This window comes from Megascapheus bottae, chromosome 2 (assembly GCF_031878675.1).
Source record: "Megascapheus bottae isolate mThoBot1 chromosome 2, mThoBot2.hap1, whole genome shotgun sequence".
Taxonomy (NCBI): Eukaryota; Metazoa; Chordata; class Mammalia; order Rodentia; family Geomyidae; genus Megascapheus; species Megascapheus bottae.
The window spans coordinates 53,770,971-53,793,764 of NC_143510.1; the positions used below are offsets into that span (position 1 = coordinate 53,770,971).

General features: G+C 43.7%; 1 protein-coding gene across 1 annotated transcript; it reads left to right on the forward strand.

Moving 5' to 3' along the window:
- Positions 1 to 3,456: 3,456 nt before the first annotated feature.
- Inhbc (inhibin subunit beta C) lies at positions 3,457 to 19,412 on the forward strand. The gene is made up of 2 exons (XM_090356843.1): positions 3,457 to 3,984; positions 18,558 to 19,412. The coding sequence occupies exons 1-2, from the start codon at positions 3,672 to 3,674 to the stop codon at positions 19,298 to 19,300; spliced, it is 1,056 nt and encodes a 351-aa protein (XP_090212969.1). The 5' UTR covers positions 3,457 to 3,671; the 3' UTR covers positions 19,301 to 19,412.
- The last annotated feature ends 3,382 nt before the right edge of the window (positions 19,413 to 22,794 follow it).

Sequence of the window (22,794 nt, forward strand, 5' to 3'; positions counted from 1 at the left end):
CTGGGCTTGAACTCAGGGCCTGAGCCCTGTCCTTGGGCTTTTTCCTCAAAGCTAGCACTCTACCACTTGAGCCACAGCACCACTACCTGCTTTTCTATGTATGTGGTACCAAGGAATCGAACCCAGGTCTTCGTGCATGCTAGGCAAGCACTCTACCACTAGGCCAAACTCCAACCCTAAAATCACATTTTTACCAGCCCCCTCTCTCTGAAAATATGGCTTTTTTTATTTTTTTTTTATTTTTTTTTTATTTTTTTTTTATTTTTGCCAGTCCTGGGCTTGAGCTCAGGGCCTGAGCACTGTCCTTGGACTTTCTCAAGGCTAGAGCGCTACCACTTGAGCCTCAGCACCACTTCCGGCTTTTTTTCTATATGTGGTACCGAGGAATCGAATCCGGGTCTTCATGCATGCTAGGCAAGCACTTTAACCACTAGGCCAAACTCCTGGCCTTATGGCTTTTTTTTTAAAGCAGCTATCTGCCTTCCTTTCTTTCTTCCTTTTTTTTTTTTTTTGCCAGTCCTGGGTCTTGAACTCAGGGCCTGGGCACTGCTCCTGAGCATCTTTGTGCTCAAGGCTAGCACTCTAACACTTGAAACATAGTGGCACTTCGAGATTTTTCTGTGATTATAGATGAGTCTCACAGACTTTCCTGGCTGGGCTGTCTTGCAACCAGGACCCTCAGATCTCAACCTCCTTAGCAGCCAAGATTATAGAAATAAGCCACCAGCACCCAGGCTAACAGTCATCTTTTTATTTATTTATTTATTTATTTTTGTGTGTGGGTCATGGTGCTTGAACTTGGCCTGGGCACTGTCCCTGAGCTCTTCAGCTCAAGGCTACCGCCCTACCCCTGGGGCCTCAGCCCCACTTTTCCTTTGGTTAATTGAAGATAAGAGTCTTTTGTGCCCAGGTTGACTTTGAACCTTGATCTTCAGATCTCAGCCTCCTGAGTAGCTAGGATTACAGGCGTGAGCCACCTTGCTGGGCTTCATCTTTAATTTTAAACCAACCAGAGACTTGTTGAGACCTGACTTGGACTGGGAAGGGAGAGGAAGAGCAGGAAGAGCAATGGGAGAGAGGGAGATGAGGGACAGTGATGGTGGGGATGAGTCTAATGAATGTACAGTGACATGCATGTATCGGCATATATACATGTCCCTGTACTTCCTGCTAATACAAGATATGAGGAAGGAGAAATAATGGCCAAGGGCATGTGGCTCTTCCTGTAATCCTAGCTATTCTGAGATGTGAAAATCAAGGTTTGAAGCCTGACAGTGCAGATAAATTAGGGAGATATTTATCTACAATTAATCACAAAACAAAACAGAAGTAGAGCTGTGGCTCAAGTGATAAAAGTAGACTTGAGCCACAGACTCTGAGTTCAAGCTTCAGTACCGACACCAACAATGAATAAATAAACAAATAAAATTTCCAGACTCCTCCATTTCATCCATTCTAGGCAGAATGAATTTAGTTACAATTATGTGTGTTGTACCCGAATTCCTAGAACCCCGAAAAGACCACCAGAGGCCACAGTCAAAGCTAAAAAGCAAGGGTCGTTTATTTACGAGTCTAGACTCGGACCTCCGCGTACCCGTAGCCAGCAACGCTGAGAGGCCCTGAACAAGGATTTTACACAGCTTTTATAGGGGAATTCATTAGTTACAATCACCTGATTGGCTATTTGGTAACGCAAACCACTGGTCAAATCAGAGCTCAGGTGTCTAACCACTGAGCATCAAGCTGTTGCCACCTGGGGTTCAAGTACATGGGCCCTGAGCAAGGGGGGAGGGGGTCATTCCCAGAACATGGGACAATCTTGGCACAACAGATGTATTTGGATAATTTAATGACTATCTTCCTTCAAGAAGCAGTGTCATCTTACATAGAATTTTACAATTAAATACTTACTACATGATGGGAGCTGTGGTAAGCAACAAAAATATTTCAAATAAGGCCAGGAGTTTGGCCTAGTGGTAGAGTGCTTGCCTTGCATGCACAAAGACCTGGGTTCATTCGATTCCTTGGTACCACATACATAGAAAAACAGCCAGAAGTGGTGCTGAGGCTCAAGTGGTAGAGCTCTAGCCTTGAGAAAGTCCAAGGACAGTGCTCAGGCCCTGAGTTGAAGCTCCAGGACTGGCAAAAAAAACAAAAAACAAAAAAAAAAAAAAACCTAGGCTCAGCTATCAGAAGAATGAGACAGACAGGAAGATTACATAAGCTCAGCTAAAGGCCAGCCTATCCTATCTGTTTATAAAGTAAGACATACAATTAAATAAAAATAGAGATAAGAGTCCAGCAAAACTTCTATTTTTAAAAATAAGTAAATTGTTAGGTGCTGGTGAATCATGCCTGTAAATTCTAGCTGCCCAGGAGGCTGAGGTCTTGAGGTTCAACAACCCCCCCACCCAAGCCTATGAGATTCTTTTTCTAGTGAATTGACTAAAAGCTGGAAACAGAGATGTGGCTCAAGTGGTAGAGTGCCAGGTTTTTTGTTTGTTTTGTTTGTTTGCTTTTGTCAGTGGTGGGGCTTAAACTCTGGGCCTGGGCACTGTCCCTGAGCTCTTCAACTCAAGGCTACTGCCCTACCCCTAGAGCCATAGGGCCACTTTCAATTTTCTAGATTAGAGTCTCCTGGCTTTTCATGCCTTGGCTGGCTTTTGACCATGATCCTCAGATCTCAACCTCTTGAAGTAGCTAGGATTACCGGAGTGAGCCACCAGTGCCCAGCAGAGTGCCAGTCTAGTGTGAAGAAGCCAAAGGACAATGTCTAGGCCCTGAGTTCAAACCCCAGTACTAGCACATGTGCATGGATGAACACACACACACACACACACACACACACATACACACACACACAAAATAAATGTTGAGCCCAGAGAGGGAAGATGGAACAGTGTAAGTGTGGACTTTGAAGAGCAACTAGAGAAAAAGAATATTTAACGTGAATATATAATGCTTCTTATCTAAAGGTGATTTTTTTTTTCCCCATCCAGGGCTTGAACTCAGCCTGAGCACTGTCCCTGGGCTTTCTCAAGGTTAGAGCTCTACATCTTGAGTCTTAGCACCACTTGCGGCTTTTTCTATGTATTTGGTACTGAGGAATTGAACCAGGGTCTTCCAGCATGCTAGGCAAACACTCACCACTAGGCCAAACTTCTGGCCCCCAGGTCATTTTTTTTTTTTTAACTCAGTTCTTATGTGGCTCAGATAGAACTCCTGGACTCTAATATTCCTGCTCCAGCCCTAGTAACATTCTGTCCTAAAATATCTGTTTCACTCTCCAGGAAGGCCAGTGCTATGGGGAGGAAAAGGAATTTCATCTCTAACCTTTGTCCCCAGGCCTGGCAACTCATCTGGGTAACTACTATATCCCAATATTGGCCCAGGGACATCCATTTGCCCAAATAAACCAACCTCTCCTCACATCCCCCCACTCTGTACTCTCACTGATTGTGTGCTGGCAGATTCTTCCTAGTCCTACATGTAACTGGCTTGACTTTTCAAGTCAGATATTTGACTGCTTTATCTCCTACAAAAAGAAGTCATGCCATCCAGTCACTATTCTCCCAGGACCCCTGGTGGCCAGAACAGAGTTGCGACTACAGCTTATTGATTGAATCCCTGAACCCCTGATTTGTGTCTTTCAAAGAGGGTTTCCCACAGCAATGACCTCTTCATTGTTTCTGGTCTTTCTATTCCTGGCTACAGCTACGGTGGCCACTCTCAGAGCTGATGGTGAGTGTCCAGCATGTGGGGAGCCCACCTTGGACCTGGAGAGCCAGCGGGAACTGCTGCTCAACTTTGCCAAGAAAAGTATCCTGGATAAGCTGCACCTCCGCCAGCGCCCAACACTGAGCCGGCCTGTGTCCAGATCTGCCCTGAGGACAGCACTACAGCGCCTCCATGAACTACCACAGGAGGCTCTTCTTGGGGACAAAATGGGACAGGAATATGAGATCATCAGCTTTGCTGAGACAGGTGAGTTCCTGGTTGGCAGCTCTACCCCAAGCCCTGAACTCTTAAGGAAAGGAACTTCCCTCATCAACCTTAGCCTTTCCCACACCATCCAAACTCCTGCTTCCTATATCCACAGCCCCAAACCCACATTACCACCCCCTAGACTTTCTCTGCCAGCTCACACATAACCTATCTGCAGCTAGGAATTGCTATACTTCTTTAGAGAAGTATCCACTCTCGTCTTCTTTGGCTTCTCTTGCTGCAGGTGTCATAATCGTCCACCAGAATGACCCTCACAATTCCCAGGCTTGGGCCCAGGATCTGGTTGCTGGGGAGTCCATGCTTTCTCTGGCCGCAGGACTTAGAATCTTTATCCCTAATTATTCCAGATGTTTTATTTGGAGAGAAAAAGAGAATAATATTTAAAAAGAGCATGAACACCAAAACCATGTCTTAGGTCTCCACATGAGGGTACACATATCAGAAGAGAATCAAAATAAAACCAGAGAGAAGAATAAAAGGTAAAAGTACTCCCTTGAAGAAGGAGTAGTTGAAATAATGGATTTTTTTTTTCTGGTCCGGGGGCTTGACCTTTGGGCTTGAGCTCTGTCCCTGAGCTTCTCTGTACTCAAGACTAGGGCTCTACCACTTGAACCACAGTGCCACTTCTGTCTTTTCTGTTTCAAACCCAGAGCTTCATGCCTGCTAGGCAAGCACTCTACTGCTAAGCCACATTCCCAGCTGAAAATAATGAATTCTGAGACCGACTACATAGTGAGGCTTTTGTAAGCTTTTACTTAAGTCTAGAAGATACTTAGCATTCCACACTCCTTTCTCCTGGTTGCCATATACTCCTCTCCATCTTTAAAGCTGAACACGAACTTTAGAGCTGGACAGCTTGGCTCCATGTTCTTGCACAGCTACTTATTAGATGTTGTGACCTGTGTTCTTAATCATCAGTTTTCTTATTTGTAAATGAGGATAATATTCTTAGACCACTGAAGTGAGAGGAAACAAAGGGGGCTGCCCACAGAGGATTATGATGGAGACTTCTTTCTCTGTGTAACCTTGAATGATAGAAAGGGGCAAGGCAGTTCTTTAAACTCCCCCCCTCCCCCCCTCTCTTTTTCTCCCAGTCCTGGGACTTGAATTCAGGGCCTGGGCACAATCCCTGTGTTTCTTTTGCTCAAGGCTAGCACTTTACCACTTGAACCACAGCATCAAGAAATCGAATCTGAGGCTTCATGCATGCTAAGGCAAGCACTCTGCCACTAAGCCACATTCCCAGCCCTGAGATCTCTTTGGGAAGGACACTAAATCCTTTCACAAGGGTTCCATACTCCCTTCAAATGCTCCTATCTCCTAATACTTTTACTTTAGGATGAGGATTTTAACCTATGTCTTTAAAAACAAAACAAAACAGGGTCACATTTTGTAGCTCAGGCAGGCCAAAATTTCATGATCCTCCTGCTTCAGCCTTGCAAGTACTGAAATTACAGATGTATGCATGATGCCTGTCTTCAATGTGTGGATTTTAAGGGAACACACACACTCACACACACACACATCATTCAGTACTCTTGCCCCAACTTCTTTAAAACATGGTGGCTGAGCTGAGAATCATGGCTCATGACTATAATCCCAACTATTCTGTCTCTTGGTAGCAGGATCCCCAAATCAAGACCAGCCTAGACAAAAGTAGAGGTGAGACTCTGTCTCACAGTAAAAAAGGACTGAAGGTATAGCTCATAGGCAGAGTGCTTCCCTAGCATATGCAAGGCCCCTGGGTTCAATCCCCAGAGGGTGATGGAGAACTATGGTGGCTAAATTCCAGGGGACAACTGTACTGTATAAATGATGATTAATATTCTACATACATCTTGCTTAGTAATGTCCCACTGAGGAAGCAAGTGATCACAGACAAGCTCAGGATCAGAATAAGGTAGAACTAGATATGAAAACAAGGAGGTTCATTGAGGGTTGCCAATATAATAGTCTACTACAGTTTGTCCGCTGGCCTTTAATAATTCATGCTGTTCCCCCCCCAAAAAAATTCCATGCATTATGCCATCAGGTTAGGCTTGAAGTCCAGAGTTTCATCCTCTGAATCAGGTGCGAATAGAAGCAGTTACTTCTTCAGATGTTCAGGTCTTCAAGGTATCCTAAAACTGGCTTCCTTAGAGTTTATTGTAAAGTTTCTTACAGCTTTATGTTCAGAGACTTCACATTAGTGACTTAATATTGGACATTGTGGGAGAATTTGTACTCCAGAAATTGGCAAACACTGCAAATCAGGGTTTTAATTTTTTCCCCTGTAGACCTGTTGTTAAACATTTACTAACACACAACTGCCTGTGTCCTAAAAATATGTTATCTGCCTCCCACTCACTGTACACAGAATACTGAGACAGGGACAGAATTGACTGTGTTAGATATTCCCATTCAGAAAGGGGTAAGGAAGAATGGGATACTCTTCTTCACTGATCAATAAATCCATAAAGTTTATTCATTTATTTATTTTAAAATAGAGCCTCTTTACATAGTCTAATTTGGCCGCCAACCCACTCCTCTGACACCTGTGTACTGAGACTGCAGGCAAGCACTTCTATACTAAGTATTTATTCACAAAAATTTGCATTTCCATCAAGTAATGTATCTCTCAATCCATCCTACAACCACAATTCACTTGATAAGGGCCTAATTCTGCTGTAGAAGGATTTCTCTACTGCTGATCACTGGCTCCTGGATATACCCAGTTAGCCCTCAGTTCTCCATTTCCTCTTGTCTTTCCTCCTCCCTCCCCATTCCTGGGGCTTAAACTCAGGGCTTGGACACTGTCTTTGGACACTTTTGCTCAAGGCTAGAGCTCTACCACTTGAGTCACAGCACCACTTCCAGCTTTTTCTGTGTGTGTGGTACCAAGTAATTGAACCCGGGCTTTGTGCACACGAGGCAAGCATTCTACCACTAGGCTATACCACTAGTCCACTATACCACTAGGCCCATAATAATCACCCGTCTTTTTGCCAGTCCTGGGGTTTGAACTCAGGGCCTGAGTACTGTCTTTGGGCTTTCTCGAGGCTAGAGCTGTACCACTTGAGTCACAGCATCACTTCTGGCTTTTTCTATGTATATGGTACTGAGGAATTGAACTTGGGTCTTTGTGTATGCTAGGTAAGCACTCTTACCACTAGGCCAATTTCCCTGCCCTTATGTTTTTTCTTTTGAATGGAAAATAACCTATGTTTGCAACTGAGTAGTTTGCTTAGCTGACTGACTTACTGCTCAAAGAAGGGGAGAACTTAGAGTTCTCTTTTTTCTTTTTCTTTTTCTCTCTTTTTTTTTTTTTTGTGGGTCATGGGGCTTGAACTTGGCCTGAGCACTGTCCGTCTCAGGTCCTTTTGCGCCTGGACTGGCTTTTAACCTTGATCCTCAGATCTCAGCCTCCGGAGTAACTAGGATTACTGGCGTGAGCCACCACTTCTGGCTCTTTTTCTTTTTGTGGACAGAGTCTAAGTAGTCTAAGCTGACCTCCAAATTATAGCAAATTGGCCTTCTACTACTAATCTTTCTATCTACTGAGATGACAGACATGAATCAGCATACCTGCTCCCTTTTTGCTTTTTTGTTTTTGCAGCACTGAGATGAAACCCAGGTCTTAATAAATATTACACAAAACTCAACACTGAGCTACCATGCCCCTACATACTCCTTTTTCTTTTTCTTCTTTTTTTTGATTTTTTATTGTAATTAGTAAAAGGGTTACACGATATTTGCCAGATAGAAGGTGCATTAATTCACATACATTGATACCCTTTCACATGTCTTGGTACCCATTACCCTCCCCCCACCCCCCTCTTTTTCTTCTTTTGTGCGTGCGTGCATGCGTGCGTGCGTGCGTGCGTGTGTGTAGCTGTGTGTTCAAGTCCTGGAAATTGAACTCAGCACCTGAATGCTGTTTCTTAGGTTTTTGCTCAAAGCTAATACTCTACCACTTGAGCTACAGATCTACTTTTGGCTCTTCAGTGGTTCATTGGAAATAAAAGTCTCATGGACTTTCCTGCCTGGGCTCATTTCAAAGCTGGATCAAGCTAGGCTCTGATCCTCTGAGCTCAGCTTCTTGAGTAGCTAGGATTACAGGTGTGTGAGCCACTGGCACTTGGCTCTCTTTTCATTTCGAAATAGTTGAATCTCTTTTGACTTAGAATTCTCTTTAAAAACGTTGCTCTCTGAATAACAAAGTGTAGTATACTCAGTCATCCCACTGTATGAAGATAAACCTTAAGTGAAGCTCCAGGTCAACGCCATGGTACATTGTGGAGAAGTCCTTTTGTCTAGTTGAGAGTACCTACAGAAAAATGATTCACATACTTATTTTCTTTTTTCTTTCTTTTTTTCTTGTGTCAGTCCTAAGGCTTGAACTCAGGGCCTGAACACTGTCTTTGGGTTTTCTCAACGTTAGAGCTCTACCACTTGAGCCACAGTACCACTTCTGGCTTTTTCTATGTATGTGGTACTGAGGAATCAAACCCCAGTCTTCGTGCATGCTAGGAAAGCACTCTACCACTAGGTCAAACTCCTAGCCCCCAAACCTTATTATTTTTTTTTTCTAGTCTATATCACCTTCAATTTTAGCTCTCAGTAGCCTAACAAAAAGGTTATACAGCTGACCTTTTATTTGTCCTGATCTTCACTCAGCAGCTATGATTTTTTTTTTTTCTAGCAGTACTCTGGCTACTCTGGCTTTGGTTATGGGGCTTGAACTCTGGGCCTGGGCCATGTCCTTGAGCTCTTCAGCTCTAGGCTACCGCCCTACTCCTGGGCCTGGGTGTTGTCTCTGAGCTCTTCAGCTCAAGGCTACCATCTTACCCTGAGAGCCACAACCCCACTTCTCATTTTCTAGTGATTAATTGGAGATAAGTGTCTCACATTCTTCAGTGCCTGGGCTGGCTTTGAACCTTGATCCTCAGATCTCACCCTCCTGAGTAGCTAGGATTACAAGCTTAAGCTTCTTATTTGAGAGACTGCTTTAAACAAAGAAGTAAGGAAAAGAGGTTCTATTTTTCAACCTAGTTAGTCCAGTTAAGGAATATTTTCTCTAGAAAATGGAATCATTTATTTTATAGTTTTGTTTAAAAATATTAGTGTAAATTAATCATATAAAGAAAGCCATCGCAATATTTACATACATGCATACATGTATTTTGATTAAAATCATTCTGTCTATATTACTCTTTCTTAACCTCTCTTTAAACAATTCCAAAAAAAAAGGAGCCAGGCTGGTGGCTCATGCCTGTAACCCTAGCTACACGGGAGATAGAGATCTGAGGATCAAGGTTCAAAGGCAACCTGGGCACTAAAGACTGTGAAACTTTTATCTCCAATTAACCTCTAGAAAATGGGAAGTGGAACTTGGCTTAAGGGTGGTGCAATAGCCTTGAGCTGAAGAGCTCAGGGACAGTGCCCAGGCCTAGTTCAAGCCCATGACACCCCCTCCACATACAAAAAAAGTTCATCTCTCCCCTGAAATGCCTTATCATAGCCAGCTAAAACAAGCCAACTGGCATTTTCAGCATTCCGCCTGGAAATATCTGTAGCTAAATTCACACCTTTGTTAGATATGGTTTCTGGCTTCCAAGTTACCACAGGTGACAGCCAATATATAACTCAGGTTCCCTTTTCTCCAGCTTCCAGCAGCAATTTCCTCACTGTTCTTCCTGCCCTCACTAAGTCCCTTGCCTTACCTTTTCTGCCTGCATCATAGTCTAGAAGCCAGTGTGTCATATTGTAGGCTTTGGTTAGGATAGCACCCCACTTCTAATACTCATTTCTGTTTTAGTTATTTATTAGTAAACACACCAGTCCCAAATATGGAATTTTGTTTGTGCAGTGTTGGAAGTTAAACTATGGACTTCTACATGTACTCTTCCCTAGCTGCACTTATCACTGAGCTATACCTAACCATCTTAAAATAACAAATGCATTATTTCTCATGGCTTTGTGACTTCACAAGGTTTACCTGAACAGTTCTTCGGTGCCATTAGGTGTATCATGCAACTGTATTTAGCTAAGAGTTCAGATGAGACTTTTATGTATGTATTTTTGTATGTATGTATGTATTTAGTTTTGGTACTGGGGCTTGAATTCAGGGCCTAAATGCTGTCTCTTAGCTTTTCCACTAAAGGCTAACACTCTTCCACTTTCAGCTTTTTGCTAGGTAATTGGAAAATTTTTTTAAGTAATTATGGCTATCTTTCAAATTTAAGTCTATTATGTAAAGACTTAACTTTGCCTATAGCATGCTTGCTGATCCCTTACTAGACAGGATACCCGACCTGAAAGATTAAACTAAGAAACAGAAGGATTGAGGGCATGACTCATGATGTTTGTCTAGCAAGCATGAAGCCCCAAGTGCAACCTCCAACATCACCACAAATTAATAAATAACAGGCATTTTTGTTTTTCTTTCTCTTTTGTTTGAGACAGGATCTTGCTAGACAGCCCAAACTGGCTTAGAACTCTAGATCTTCTTGCCTCAGCCTCCCCACAAAAGCATTTGGAGTTAATTTTTTTTGCCAGTCCTGGGCTTGAATTCAGGGTCTGAGCACTGTCCTTGGGCTTTTCTCAAGGCTACCACTTGAGCCACAGTACCACTTCCAGCTTTTTCTGTGTATGTGATGCCGAGGAATCAAACCTGGGTCTTAGTGCATGCTAGGCAAGCACTCTACCACTAGGCCAAACCCCCAAACCCCCAGCCTGGACTTTTTTTTTTTGCCAGTCCTGGGCTTGAGCTCAGGGCCTGAGCACTGTCCTTGGACTTTCTCAAGGCTAGAGCTCTACCACTTGAGCCTCAGCACCACTTCCAGCTTTTTTCTATATGTGTAGTACCAAGGAATCAAACCCAGGTCTTCGTGCATGCTAGGCAAGCACTCTATCACTAGGCCAAACTCCCCGCCCAACTTGGACTTTTTTTTTTTTTTTTTTTGCCAGTCCTGGGCTTGGGCTCAGGGCCTGAGCACTGTACCTGGATTTTTTCAAGGCCAGGGCTCTACCACTTGAGCCACAGCACCACTTCTGGCTTTTTGCTATGTATGTGGTACCAAGGAATCAAACCCAGGTCTTCGTGCATGCTAGGCAAGCACTCGACCACTAGGCCCAACTCCTGGCCTCCCAACTTGGACTTTTTAACCAATTAGTGGGGTTTTTTGTTGTTTATTTTTTCTACTGAGGTTTGAGCTCAAGGCCCTATCCTTGTTAGGCAAGCTATATATCACTTGAGTCACAACTCCATCACTTTTTCTTTTGTTTTTCAAATGGAATCTCACTTTTTGCTGCAATCCTCCTATTTATGCTTCCCACATTGCTGAATGACAGACATGCACTATCATGTCTAGCATTTTGGTTAAAATGGGGTCTGGCTAACTCAAATCTCAATCTTCTCAAGTTGAGACACCAAATTCAGTCTAAGATTTTTCTGATCCACCACCCATAAACGTATAAAAGAACACCTAAAGAGGGCTGGGAGTGTGGCCTAGTGGTAGAATGCTGGCCTAGCACGCACAAAGCCCTGGGTTAGGTTCCTCGGTACCACATACCTAGAAAAAGCCAGAAGTGGTACTGTGACTCAAGTAGTAGGGTACTAGCCTTGAGACATCCTAAGGACAGTGCCCAGGCCCTGAGTTCAAGCCCCAGGACTGGCAAAAAAAAAAAAAAAAAAAAAAAAGCCCTAAAGAAATGATGAAAGCAAATTCAACAGATGTTTATTGAGTGCCTACTATATGCAAAGAACTGATTGAGCCACACAAACACAATCTCTGCCCTTTACAGAACTTATATTTAAACTGAGAGGAGGAACAAATTTTAAGAGGAAGCATACAGGAAATAAATGAGCAACAAGCAAGACAACTACAGAGCATTATATGCAATGAGGGTTAAGCTTCATAAGTATTAGAATGACAAAGGTTCTATTTTTTATTTTGTCGATTACAGAGCTTGAACTCAGGGACTGGGCACTATTCTTGAGCTCTTTTGTGCAAGGCTAGTACTCCCTGACAGAGGGTCTTTTAGATAGGCTAATCAAGGGAAATTCTCCAAAGAGATACTGAAGCTGAATGTCAAAAAGGAACTAGTCATTCAAAGATCTTGGAAAGAAATAGCATGTGTGAAGTCCAAACAACAAAACCATGTTTAGTAGGTTCAAGAAACAGGAAAAAAAAAGTCAGTATAGGTAGAGTGTGGTATTTAAATGGCAGACTGCCAAATCACACATCTTCTATGTAAGGGAATTTAGATTTTTACTAAACAGCCCCAGGAAACCATTGAAGCATCTAAGTTGAAGAGCTAAAACTGATCAGATTTATGTAATAAAAAGATCATGCTGGAACAGGCAGAGAGAGAGAGTTTATTTATTTATTTATTTATTTATTGCCAGTTCTGGGGCTTGAACTCAGGGCTCCAGCACTGTCCCTGCTCAAGGCTAGCACTCCACCACTTAAGCTACAGCTCCACTTCTGGATGTTTCTGTTTATGGGTACTGGGGAATAGAACCTAGGGCTTCATGCATGAAACACTCTATCACTAAGTCACATGCCAAGAGAGAGAGAGAGACAGAAACAGAGAGAGACAGAGAGAGAGAGAGAGACAGAGAGAGAGAGAGACAGAGAGAAAGAGAGACAGAGAGAGACAGAGACAGAGAGACAGAGACAGAGAGAGAGACAGACAGACAGACAGACAGAGACAGAGATATTTATTATATAAATATGATCTGTAATCCTAGTTACATAGGAGCTGAGATTTATGAATCTCAGGATTTAAAGCCAACTTGAGTAGAAAAGTCTATGAGACTTTTTATCTCCAGTTAACCAGCAAAAGGCCAGAAGTAGAGCTGAGACTCAAGACTGAGACTGCCAGTCTTAGCCAAAATAAGGAAAGAGAAAGAAAGAAAGAAGCAAGATGGACGTGGTGGGTCACACTTGTAATCCTAGCTACTCAGGAGGCTGAATTCTGAGAATCAAGGTTCAAAGCCAGCCTGAGCACTGAAGACCTTGATATTCTTATCTCCAATTAACCACTAGAAAATGGGAAGTGGGGCTGTGGCTCAAGTGGTAGGGAGGTAGCCTTGAGCTGAAGAGCTCAGGGACAGCACTTAGGCCCAGAGGTAGGGCAGTAGCCTTGAGCTGAAGAGCTCAGGAACAGCGCCCAGGATTCAAGCCCCCATGACTTACCAAAAAGAAAAAAAAAGGAAAGAAGGAGGGAAAGAAAGAAAGGAAGACAGGCTAGGAATGTGGCTTAGTGTAAAGTGCTTACCTAGCATGAAGCCCTGAGTAAGAGTCCTTAGTACCACATAAACAAAAACAGCCAGAAATAGTGCTGTGGCTCAAGTGGTAGAATTCTCTAGCCTTGAGCAAAAGAAGCTCAGGGACAGTGCCCAGGCCCTGAGTTCAAGCCCTAGTACTGGCAACAACAACAACAAAAAAAATCACTCAGTTTGATATTTGGAGAATAGTTGAAAAATGAATGAGCTACTTAGAACATTTTTGCTATAATTCAAGGTGATTGTTGGTTGAACTGACACATAATAAAGACTGGAAAGAAATGAACTTGTGGCGGGGACACGGTGGCTCATGCCTGTAATTCTAGCTACTCTGGAGGCTGTGATCTGAGGATCAAGGTTCAAAGCCAGCCCAGGCACTACAAAGCCTTGAGATTTTTATCTCCAGTTAATCAATAGAAAACGGGAAGTGGGGCTGTGGTGCAAGTGTAAGGTGATAGCCTTGCGTTGAAGAGCTCAGGGACAGCACCCAGGCCCAGGAGTAGGGTGCTAGCTTTGAGCTGACGAGTTCAAAGACAGTGCCCAGACCCTGAGCTCAGGCCCCACGACTGGCAAAACAAAAGAAAACAAAACAAACTGTAATCAGCTGGGCGGTGGCTCATGCCTGTAATCTTAGCATCTCAGGAGGCTGTGATCTGAGGATCAAGGTTCAAAGCCAGCCCAGGCACAAAAGGACCTGAGACTCTTATCTCCAATTAACCTCTAGAAAATGGAAAGAGGGGCTTAGTTCAAGGGTAGAGTGGTAGCCTTGAGCTGAAGAGCTCAGGGACAATGCCCAAGGGAATTCAAGCTACACAACCCATAAAAGAAAGAAAGAAAGAAAGAAAGAAAGAGAGAGAGAGAGAGAGAGAGAGAGAGAGAGAGAGAGAGAAAGAAAGAAAGAAAGAAAGAAAGAAAGAAAGAAAGAAAGAAAGAAAGGAAGGAAGGAAGGAAGAAACTTGTATTGTAAATTTGAGTGAAGTTGGTAGATCTTTCAGGTAGTATCAAAATACATAGTTAAGGGCATCCAAGATTTGGCTAAAAATGATGTAATTATTTACAGGGAAGGGGAAGACTAGAAAGAACATCTTTGGATTGGAGGGATAATCTACAGCTCTTTGAACATGAAAAGTTTGCAATATCATTTGATACTCAAATGGTATATCAGATAGGCAGGCCGGATCTCAGAGCCAGAAATATATAGTCAAAAGTCATCAGAAGGTAGCAAGTATAACAAGCTTTGAGCCCTCAGGACCTCCAACATTTAGAGGTCAAACAAGCAAAGAAGAAAAAGAGTAGCCAATGTCCTGAAAGCCAACAGAAGGAAATCCTTAAGAAGGAGGGAAGTGGTTATATCAAACATGGGTTGAAGATCAAATAAGATAAATTTCAAGACCCAGATTTGACAATTTCAAAACATAGATTTGTGTTAGTGATTTTGACAAGGCAATTTCAAATACAGTAGAGGGAATGGAAACACAACTGAGATGTTTCAGTAAGGCTGATGAATGCTGACGGGAAATTAGGCAGTTGTGATAGGGATATAAAGAAATATGCAGCTGGGTCTTGGTAGGTCATGCCTGTAAATCCTAGCTACTTAGGAGGCTAAGATCTGAAGATTTCAGTTTGAAGCCAACCTGGGCAGAAAAAGTCCTTGAGAGACTCATATCTCCTATTAACTACTGAAAAACTTGAAATGGCACTATGGCTCAAAGTGATAGAATGCTAACCTAGAGGAAAAAGAGCTCAGGAACAGCACCCAACTCTTGATTGCAAGCCCACAAATGACAAAAAAAGAAAAAGAAAAGAGAAATATGCAGTATGTGTGGTGGGACCTCCTCTGCTACTCCAGAGGCTGAGGCTGGTCAAATTTAAAGAGACCCTATCTCAAAAGCAAAATAAAGCAAAAGAGCTAGGGCATGCCTCAAGTAAAAAAGTGTTTGCCTAACATATGGAAGGCCTTGTGTTCAATACTCAGAATGGAATCAATCAACCAATGGGAAGGGAAATCCAGATGGTGGTGGTACAGACCTAAAGGAGTTATGTCATGAAAGTCAAGAGAAACGAAATATTTAGGACTCAGATGCTGATGACTCACACCTATAATCCTAGATACTTAGGAGGCTGAGATAGATCTAAGGAACACAGTTCAAAGCCAGCCTGGGCAGGAAAGTCTGTGAGACTCTTCTCTCCAATTAACTACCAGAAAACAGGAAGTGAACCTGGGGTTCAAAGTGATAGAGCACTAGCCTTGAGCAAAATTACTCAAAGACAGTGTGTAGGCCCCATGACTGACAAAAAAGAAAAGGAAATATTCAGAAAAGGAAGGATGGGCAACAGAGCTATCTCATCCATTTTGTGCTGGTATTATAGAAGAGCATACAATAGGTAATTTATAATGAACAGATATTAGTCATGATTCTGGAGGTTTGGAAGTCTAAGACTGAGAAGGGCAAAGAGATGATATTGAGTTCTTTAAGAAACCTATTCTGCCAGGCACAGTGGTTCACACCTATAATCCTAGCTACTCTGAAGGTTGAGATCTGAGAATCACAGTTCAAAGCCAGCCTGGGCACTAAATTTCAAGAGACTCTTATTTCCAATTAACCACTAGAAAACTGGAAGTGGGGTTGTGGCTCCAGGGGTAGGGCTGTAGTCTTGAGTTGAAGAACTCAGGGACAGTGCCCAAACCCAGAGTCCAAACACCACGACTGAAGAGGGAGGGGGGAAAGAAACCTATTTCTAGCTGAGTGCCAGTGGTTCACACATGTAATTGTAGCAATTTGAAGTCTGAGATCTGAGGGTTGTGGCTTGAAGACCACATGGGCACCAAAGTCCGTAAGACTCCTACCTCCAATTAACCATCAAAAAGCCAAAAGTACAGGTGTGGTTCAACTGGTAGAATGCCAATCTTTGAACTAAAAAAACAAAAGCTCAAGACCCTGAGTATAAACCTTATTACAGGCACAGATTTTTTTTTAAAAAATGTCTTTGGAGTCATTCTCTCAGTGCCTCTAATAATCACAACTAACTTGCTTCTGTTCATAATAATCTCAGGCTGGGTCTTGAGCAAAATCACTTAGAGACAGTGCCTAGGCTGGACCAACCCCCCCCCCAAAAAAAAATCAGGCTGTTTTGATTTTCTCCCCAGAATACGCCTTTGATTCCTTATAGCTAGACTGGGGGTTTTCCAAATCTTTATGTTCCACTTCCTTTAATTATAAATTCCATATTTAAATCCTTTCTAATTTTACTGTGTATAGTTTAAAAACAGCCATACAATCCCTTCAGTATTCTGCTTAGACATTTCTTCTTCTAGATAACCAAATTTATTATTCTGAGTTCTTGCCTTTCATGAAGGATACAACTCATTCAAACTTTTTTCCACTTTACACCAAGGATGGTCTTTGTTCTGGTATCCAGTGACAGATTCCTTATTTCTATTGCAGACCTCATCAGAACTGCCTTTCTCACCCATATTTCTACCATGCTGATTGTGAGCACCTAAGTAATCTCTAAGGAGTGCCAGATTCTTTCCTCCTCTATCCTTTACCCAGATTCAAAGACCTGCTATAGTATCAGGTATTTATTATAGCAACATCTCACCCTCATTACAGCCTGAATCAATCCATTCTGTGCTGCTACAGAGAGTACCACAAGATGAGTGGATTGTTTTTTAAATTTTTATTATGAAAGTGATGTAAAGAGGGGTTACAGTTATATAAATCAGGTCATGAGTCCATTTCTTTTTGGATAATATCACTCCTTCAAAATGGGTTATTTGTAATAGACATATTAGCTCATGCTTTGGGAAATGGGAAGTCTAAGGTCAAGGGAATCTAGAGATGGCTTGCTTGCTCCATCATTACATGGTGGAAGGTTAAAGAGAAGGCAAATGCAAACTTGCCTCTTATTACAAACAACAGGCTGGGAGTTTGGCCTAGTGGTATAGTGCTTGCCTATTATGTACGAAGACCTGGGTTCGATTTCTCAGTACCACAAATATAGAAAAAGGCTGGAAGTGATGCTGTGGCTCAAGTGGTAGGGTTAGCCTTGAGAAAGCCCAAGGACAGTGCCCAGTCCCTGAGTACAAGGCCCAGGACTAGCATAACCAACTAAACAACAACAACAAAAACCCACAGCAACAACAATCATCCCCTTATATGAGGGGTTTGATCCCTGTAACCCAGATGTTTCCCATTAGAGCACCACCCCAAACCACCACACTTCCCAACACCACCACACTGGGAGCCAAGCCAGAGGCTTGCTTGTAGTTCCAGGTATCATAGAGGTTGAGGAAGGAGGATTTTTGTTTTTGTTTTTGTCAGTCCTGGGGCTTGAACTCAAGGCCTGGACAGTGTCGCTGAGCTCTTTTTGCTCAAAGCTACTGCTCTACCACTTCAAGCCACAGCTCTAGTTCCATGTTCTCGGTGGTTAACTGGGGATAAGAACTTTATGGACTTCCTACCCAGGCTGCCTTCAAACTGTGATCCTCAAATCTCAGCCTCCTGCATAGCTAGGATCATAGGCAGAAGACACTATCACCCAACAGAAAGATCAGAGATTAAACCCAGGGTCTCCCATATGACAAGAACTCTACCACTTGAATCATGCTTTTTTATTGATATATATTTTTTTTGTCCAAGACTGGGACTTGAACTGGGTATCTGATGCTTTTGCTTATTGGCTGCTGTTCTACCAGCTAAGCCATGCCTCCAACCCCCTTTTGTTGATATTATGCTTTGGAGATGGGATATCACTATTTTTGCCCAGGCTAGCCTTGAATTTCCAATCCTCCTGCTTCCATTTCCCAAGTAGCTGAATTTACAGGTTGTGAGTCATCACACTTGGCCTGGAGGATTGCTCTGAGCTCACCAGTTCCAGGCCAGACTAGACAGCATAGTGAGACCTTGTTTCAAAACAAACATCCTAGCTACTCGGGAGGCTGATCTGAGAATCAAAGTTCAAAGCCAACATAGACAGAAAAGTCTGTGAGACTCTGATCGCCAATTAATCAGCAAAAAGCCACACTCAAGGTATATCACCAGCCTTGAGCAAAGAAGCCAAGTGAGAGGTGAGGCCCTGAGTTCTTTCAGTATCAGCACTGAAAGAATTAAGACAGACATAATACCTCATTGGGGATTAAATTTCCAACCCATGAACTTTAGAAGACATTCAGATTATAGCAAATACCAAGGGATAGGAATTCAGTTACACTGAGAATAGAGAGGCAGCTGGTAGCAATGACACAAGGCTGTGATGACAGTGCTTTTTATGTCCACAGGCCTCTCCAACATCAACGAAATTCGTCTTGATTTCCACTTCCCTGATAGAAATGCTGGTAGCCTGGAGATCCAGCAGGCTAGCCTTATGCTCTTTATGCAACTCCCTTCCAACAGCACCTACACTATGAAAGTGAAGATCCATGTGCTGAGGCCACATGACACCAACCTCACCTTGATCATGCAGCACCTGCTGGAGGTGGATACCAGTGGTTGGCACCAGGTCTTCCTGGGGCCTGAAGCTCAGGCTGCTTGTAGCCAGGGGCACCTTATCTTGCAGCTGGTACCTGAAGGCCAGATAGCCCACAGATCAGACATCCTGGGTGGGACTGCCTACAGGCCATTTGTGATAGCCCAAGTAAGCGTCGGGGGCAAGCACCGGGTACGCCGAAGAGGCATCGACTGCCAGGGAGGATCCAGGATGTGCTGTCGACAAGAATTCTTTGTAGACTTCCGTGAGATTGGCTGGCACGACTGGATCATTCAGCCTGAGGGCTATTCAATGAACTTCTGCACAGGACAGTGCCCACTCCACGTGGCGGGCATGCCTGGCATTGCTGCATCCTTCCACACTGCAGTGTTCAATCTTCTCAAAGCTAATGCCGCTGCTGGTACTGCCAGAGGGGGTTCATGCTGTGTGCCCACAATCCGACGTCCCCTGTCTCTGCTCTACTATGACAAGGACAGCAATATTATCAAAACCGACATCCCTGACATGGTGGTGGAGGCCTGTGGGTGCAGTTAGCCTATGTGTGAAACAGCGAGCCCATGAAGGGGGCTTGGGTGGGGGAAGCTGGGCAACTGTGGGCAAAGGACATCACACAAATGTCCTTCCTTAAGAGAAAAAAGAGACACCATTTCTGCCTCTGACCTGATTATTAATTCTCTTCTCCTGAGCAACCTATAACAACCTTTAACACTTCCTTCATGACTACCAGTCCCTCTTCTAGAACATAGTTTATCCACTGTACCCCCACTTCAGGGACCCTGTTCCACCTGCAACCATGAACATTATCCTTTGGTTCCCAGGCAAAGATGCCTTTAACTCTACAATCTACACTGCCTCCCTGCTCTTTCTACCTGATGGTCCTCATTCCAGGATGAGTTGTCCCAACCCCTTCTCCTAATTTTTCTAGGTCTGTAGAGAGTCCCTTCCTTGGATTCACCAAAGATTTTAGATAACTATTTTCCAAAGCAAAGCTCATCCCCATTTGTGTCTTGAAGCCTTTTCCTTGACTGTTCTCAAATCTTCTTTGCCCTGCTCTGTGCCCGTGGCGCTGTACTACCTGAGCCACAACATGCTGCCCTCTGCTTGCCTGTTAGATTTGACTAAGGGAAGAGTCAGAATACCCAAGTATAGGATGATACAGAGATCAGAATATTTGCCATTCCTGCTCCTCATTTGACTATGTACCATGGTTCTATGTGACTATGGCTGTACCCATGGCTCCTGATGTGACTCCAGTGGTGCCTTGATTCTGACATAACTGCCTCAACACTAGATATCCTAATACTTGTCCCCATTTTTTAATCTCTTGTGCTCCAGGATTCCTCCTGTGGGTTCCCTTCCTCTGCCTACTCCTCTTTAAATAATTCCTTTCCCGAAGTCTTCCTGATGGAGCATTTATAAACAGCTAATGTGGATCCTCAGTCTCCTGCCAGGACCCTAAGTAGAAGGATCTTGTGTCTTCTACTAGGATACCCTAAATGGCCTGAGCCTGCCTGCCCACTCTGCTTTGTCTTCACCTGAACTCCTCTAGGCTCATTGGGTATATTCATCTCATACCTAATGCCTTTGCTTCTTCAAGCTGCTCCTTTCCTACCTTAGGCTCTTTCCATATTCCCAGAACCAGGTTTTGATTGTATCATGACTAATAAAGAGCTACGGGTTGCTGGGTTAGCTCATGCCCTATTCTTAGCCACTCAAGAGACTGAGATCTGAAGATCAAGATTTAAAGCTAATCAGAGAAGAAAAGTCTGTGAGACTCTTTGTTTGCATTTAATTTTTTTATTGTTCTTACCAAGGTGATATGCAGGTGGATGCAGGTGGCTCCCATGTAATCCTAGCCACTCAGGAGGCTGAGATCTGAAGATCACCATTAGAAGGCAACCTGGGCAGGAAAGTCCAAGAGATTCTTACAGTCAATAAACTACTCAGAAAAAGCCAGAAATGGTGCTGTGAACTTTAAACCCCAGGATTGGCTAAAATAAATAAATAAAAAAATAAGCTATAAAGAGGGGTCATGGTTACATAAGTCAGATAAATAGAATACATTTCTCTTGGAACAATGTCACCCCTTTCCTCACTCTGTGAGACATTTTTTGTCGTTCTTATTGGTCCTGGAACTTGAACTCAGGGCCTGGGTGTCCCTGAGTTTTTTTTTGCTCCAAGACAGCACTCTACCACTTTGAACCACAGAGCCACTTCTAGTTTTCTGGTTAGAGATGAGAGTCATATAGACTTTCCTGCCCAGGCTGGCTTTGAATCATGATCCTCAGATCTCAGCCTCATGAGTAGCCAGGATTACAGGCCTGAGCCACCAGTGCCCAGCTGTGAGATTCTTATCTCCAGTTACTCACCCCAAAAGCCAGAGTGGCTTAAGTGATAGAACACTAGCCTTGAGCAAAAATAACTCAGGGATAGCACCCAGGCTCTGTGTTCAAACCCCAGGACAAGTAGGGGGGGGGGCAGACAGAGAAAGACAGAGACAGAGAAAAAGGGAACTAAGTGTTGTTGCTTTTTACCTCCCTCTGTACTCAGTCCAGGAAGTGAGACAGATCAGATTATCAATTAAGCCGACAGTCTGTGGGCATACACGTGGCAAGCGGCAGACGCATGCTTAGAACTGGCTTCCAGAACCACTACTTTGCTTTTCCTTTCCTTCCTTTCAACCATCCTCAGGACTAAATCCAAGAGTCCTGCCTGGAGGCTTGCATGAGATAGGAAGAAGAGGAAGGCCTGGGATGAGTTGAAAGTGCCATTTGCTCTTAGACTGGGTTCTCTTCAGACTTTGCCCTTCTTTCCTCACCACCCCCTCCTTATGACTGGCAGCCCTGAACCATGGGATCGATACTGTCTGCAGCCCAAGGCCAAGTTTGCGCAAAATTGATGTGTCCTTTGGGGAACGTGATGTCTGTGTTTGCTCAGTTTATAACTCCCTCCCACCCTGACCAGGGTAAGCAGTCCCTAGAATGGGAATACTAGAGGAGAAAGTCTGAGCAGTAACCCCTAGGGGACTGCAAGCCTGAGCTGAGGCTTTCTAAGCAACGTATGGAGACATCCCACCTTTGACTTGTGGAGACCTTAATCTAAGAAAGTCTTCTGGAATATCTCCCTCCCCTTTCTGCCAGTGTCTTCCTATACCTTCACACCTTTCAAATCAGCTTCTCACCTCATTCTCTCCAACCACAGCAGTTCCTAGCACTGAAGCTGGGATAAGACAAAGTGAGATACTTTGTGCACAAAATTTAAGAATACAAAAAAATCATATTAAATGTCAAAATAAACACACACATACATACATATATATACATATATATATATATATATTTACAGTCCTAGGGCTTGAACTCAGAGCCTGAGCACTGTCCTTGGGCTTTCTCAAGGCTAGTACCCTACCACTTGTGACACCACTCCACTTCTGGCTTCTATATATTTGGTCCCAAGGAATCGAACCCGGGTCTTCGTTCATGCTAGGCAAGCACTCTACCACTAGGCCAAACTCCCAGCCTCCAAACAGTATATTTTTAAATATAGTATCCATATCCCATTTCTCTTTTGGCTCTGCTGTTTGAAAAAGAAGAAAGAATGTCTTCTTCCAAATGTTTTTTTTCTCCCACAGCCTCCTAGCCCCTACCTCTAGACTCTTTCAGACTGCTCGCATTTTGGCATAAGTACTCTTGATTCTTCTATGTCTTTACCCACTCCCAAGTCTGCTGCTAAGCCCCCAGCCCCCAACCAGGTTGGTGATGGGGCGGACAGTGAAGCAGATGGCTGGGGTATTTATAACCTGGAAGCACTTCTCGGGAAAAGTGACTAAGATGCTAAGAGCATATTTATAGCTGAGTTCTGACGTAAGTGTTGGGGGGGGGGCACGGGTAGGGCCAGGCCAGGCGCGGCAGCCAGGCGGGGTGGGAAGAGCTGGGAATTGGGGGCACCTAACAGAGAGGGTGTAGGAGAGGTGGAGTCAGTGACTCCCACAGCCATTTCTTGCTACTTCTCCTGGCACCAACAAATAA

Coding starts and splice junctions, on each gene's coding strand:
- Inhbc (XM_090356843.1), top strand. CDS start 3,672: ATGACCTCTTCATTGTTTCTGGTCTTTCTATTCCTGGCTACAGCTACG. Junction 3,985..18,557: donor CATCAGCTTTGCTGAGACAG/GTGAGTTCCTGG, acceptor TTATGTCCACAG/GCCTCTCCAACATCAACGAA.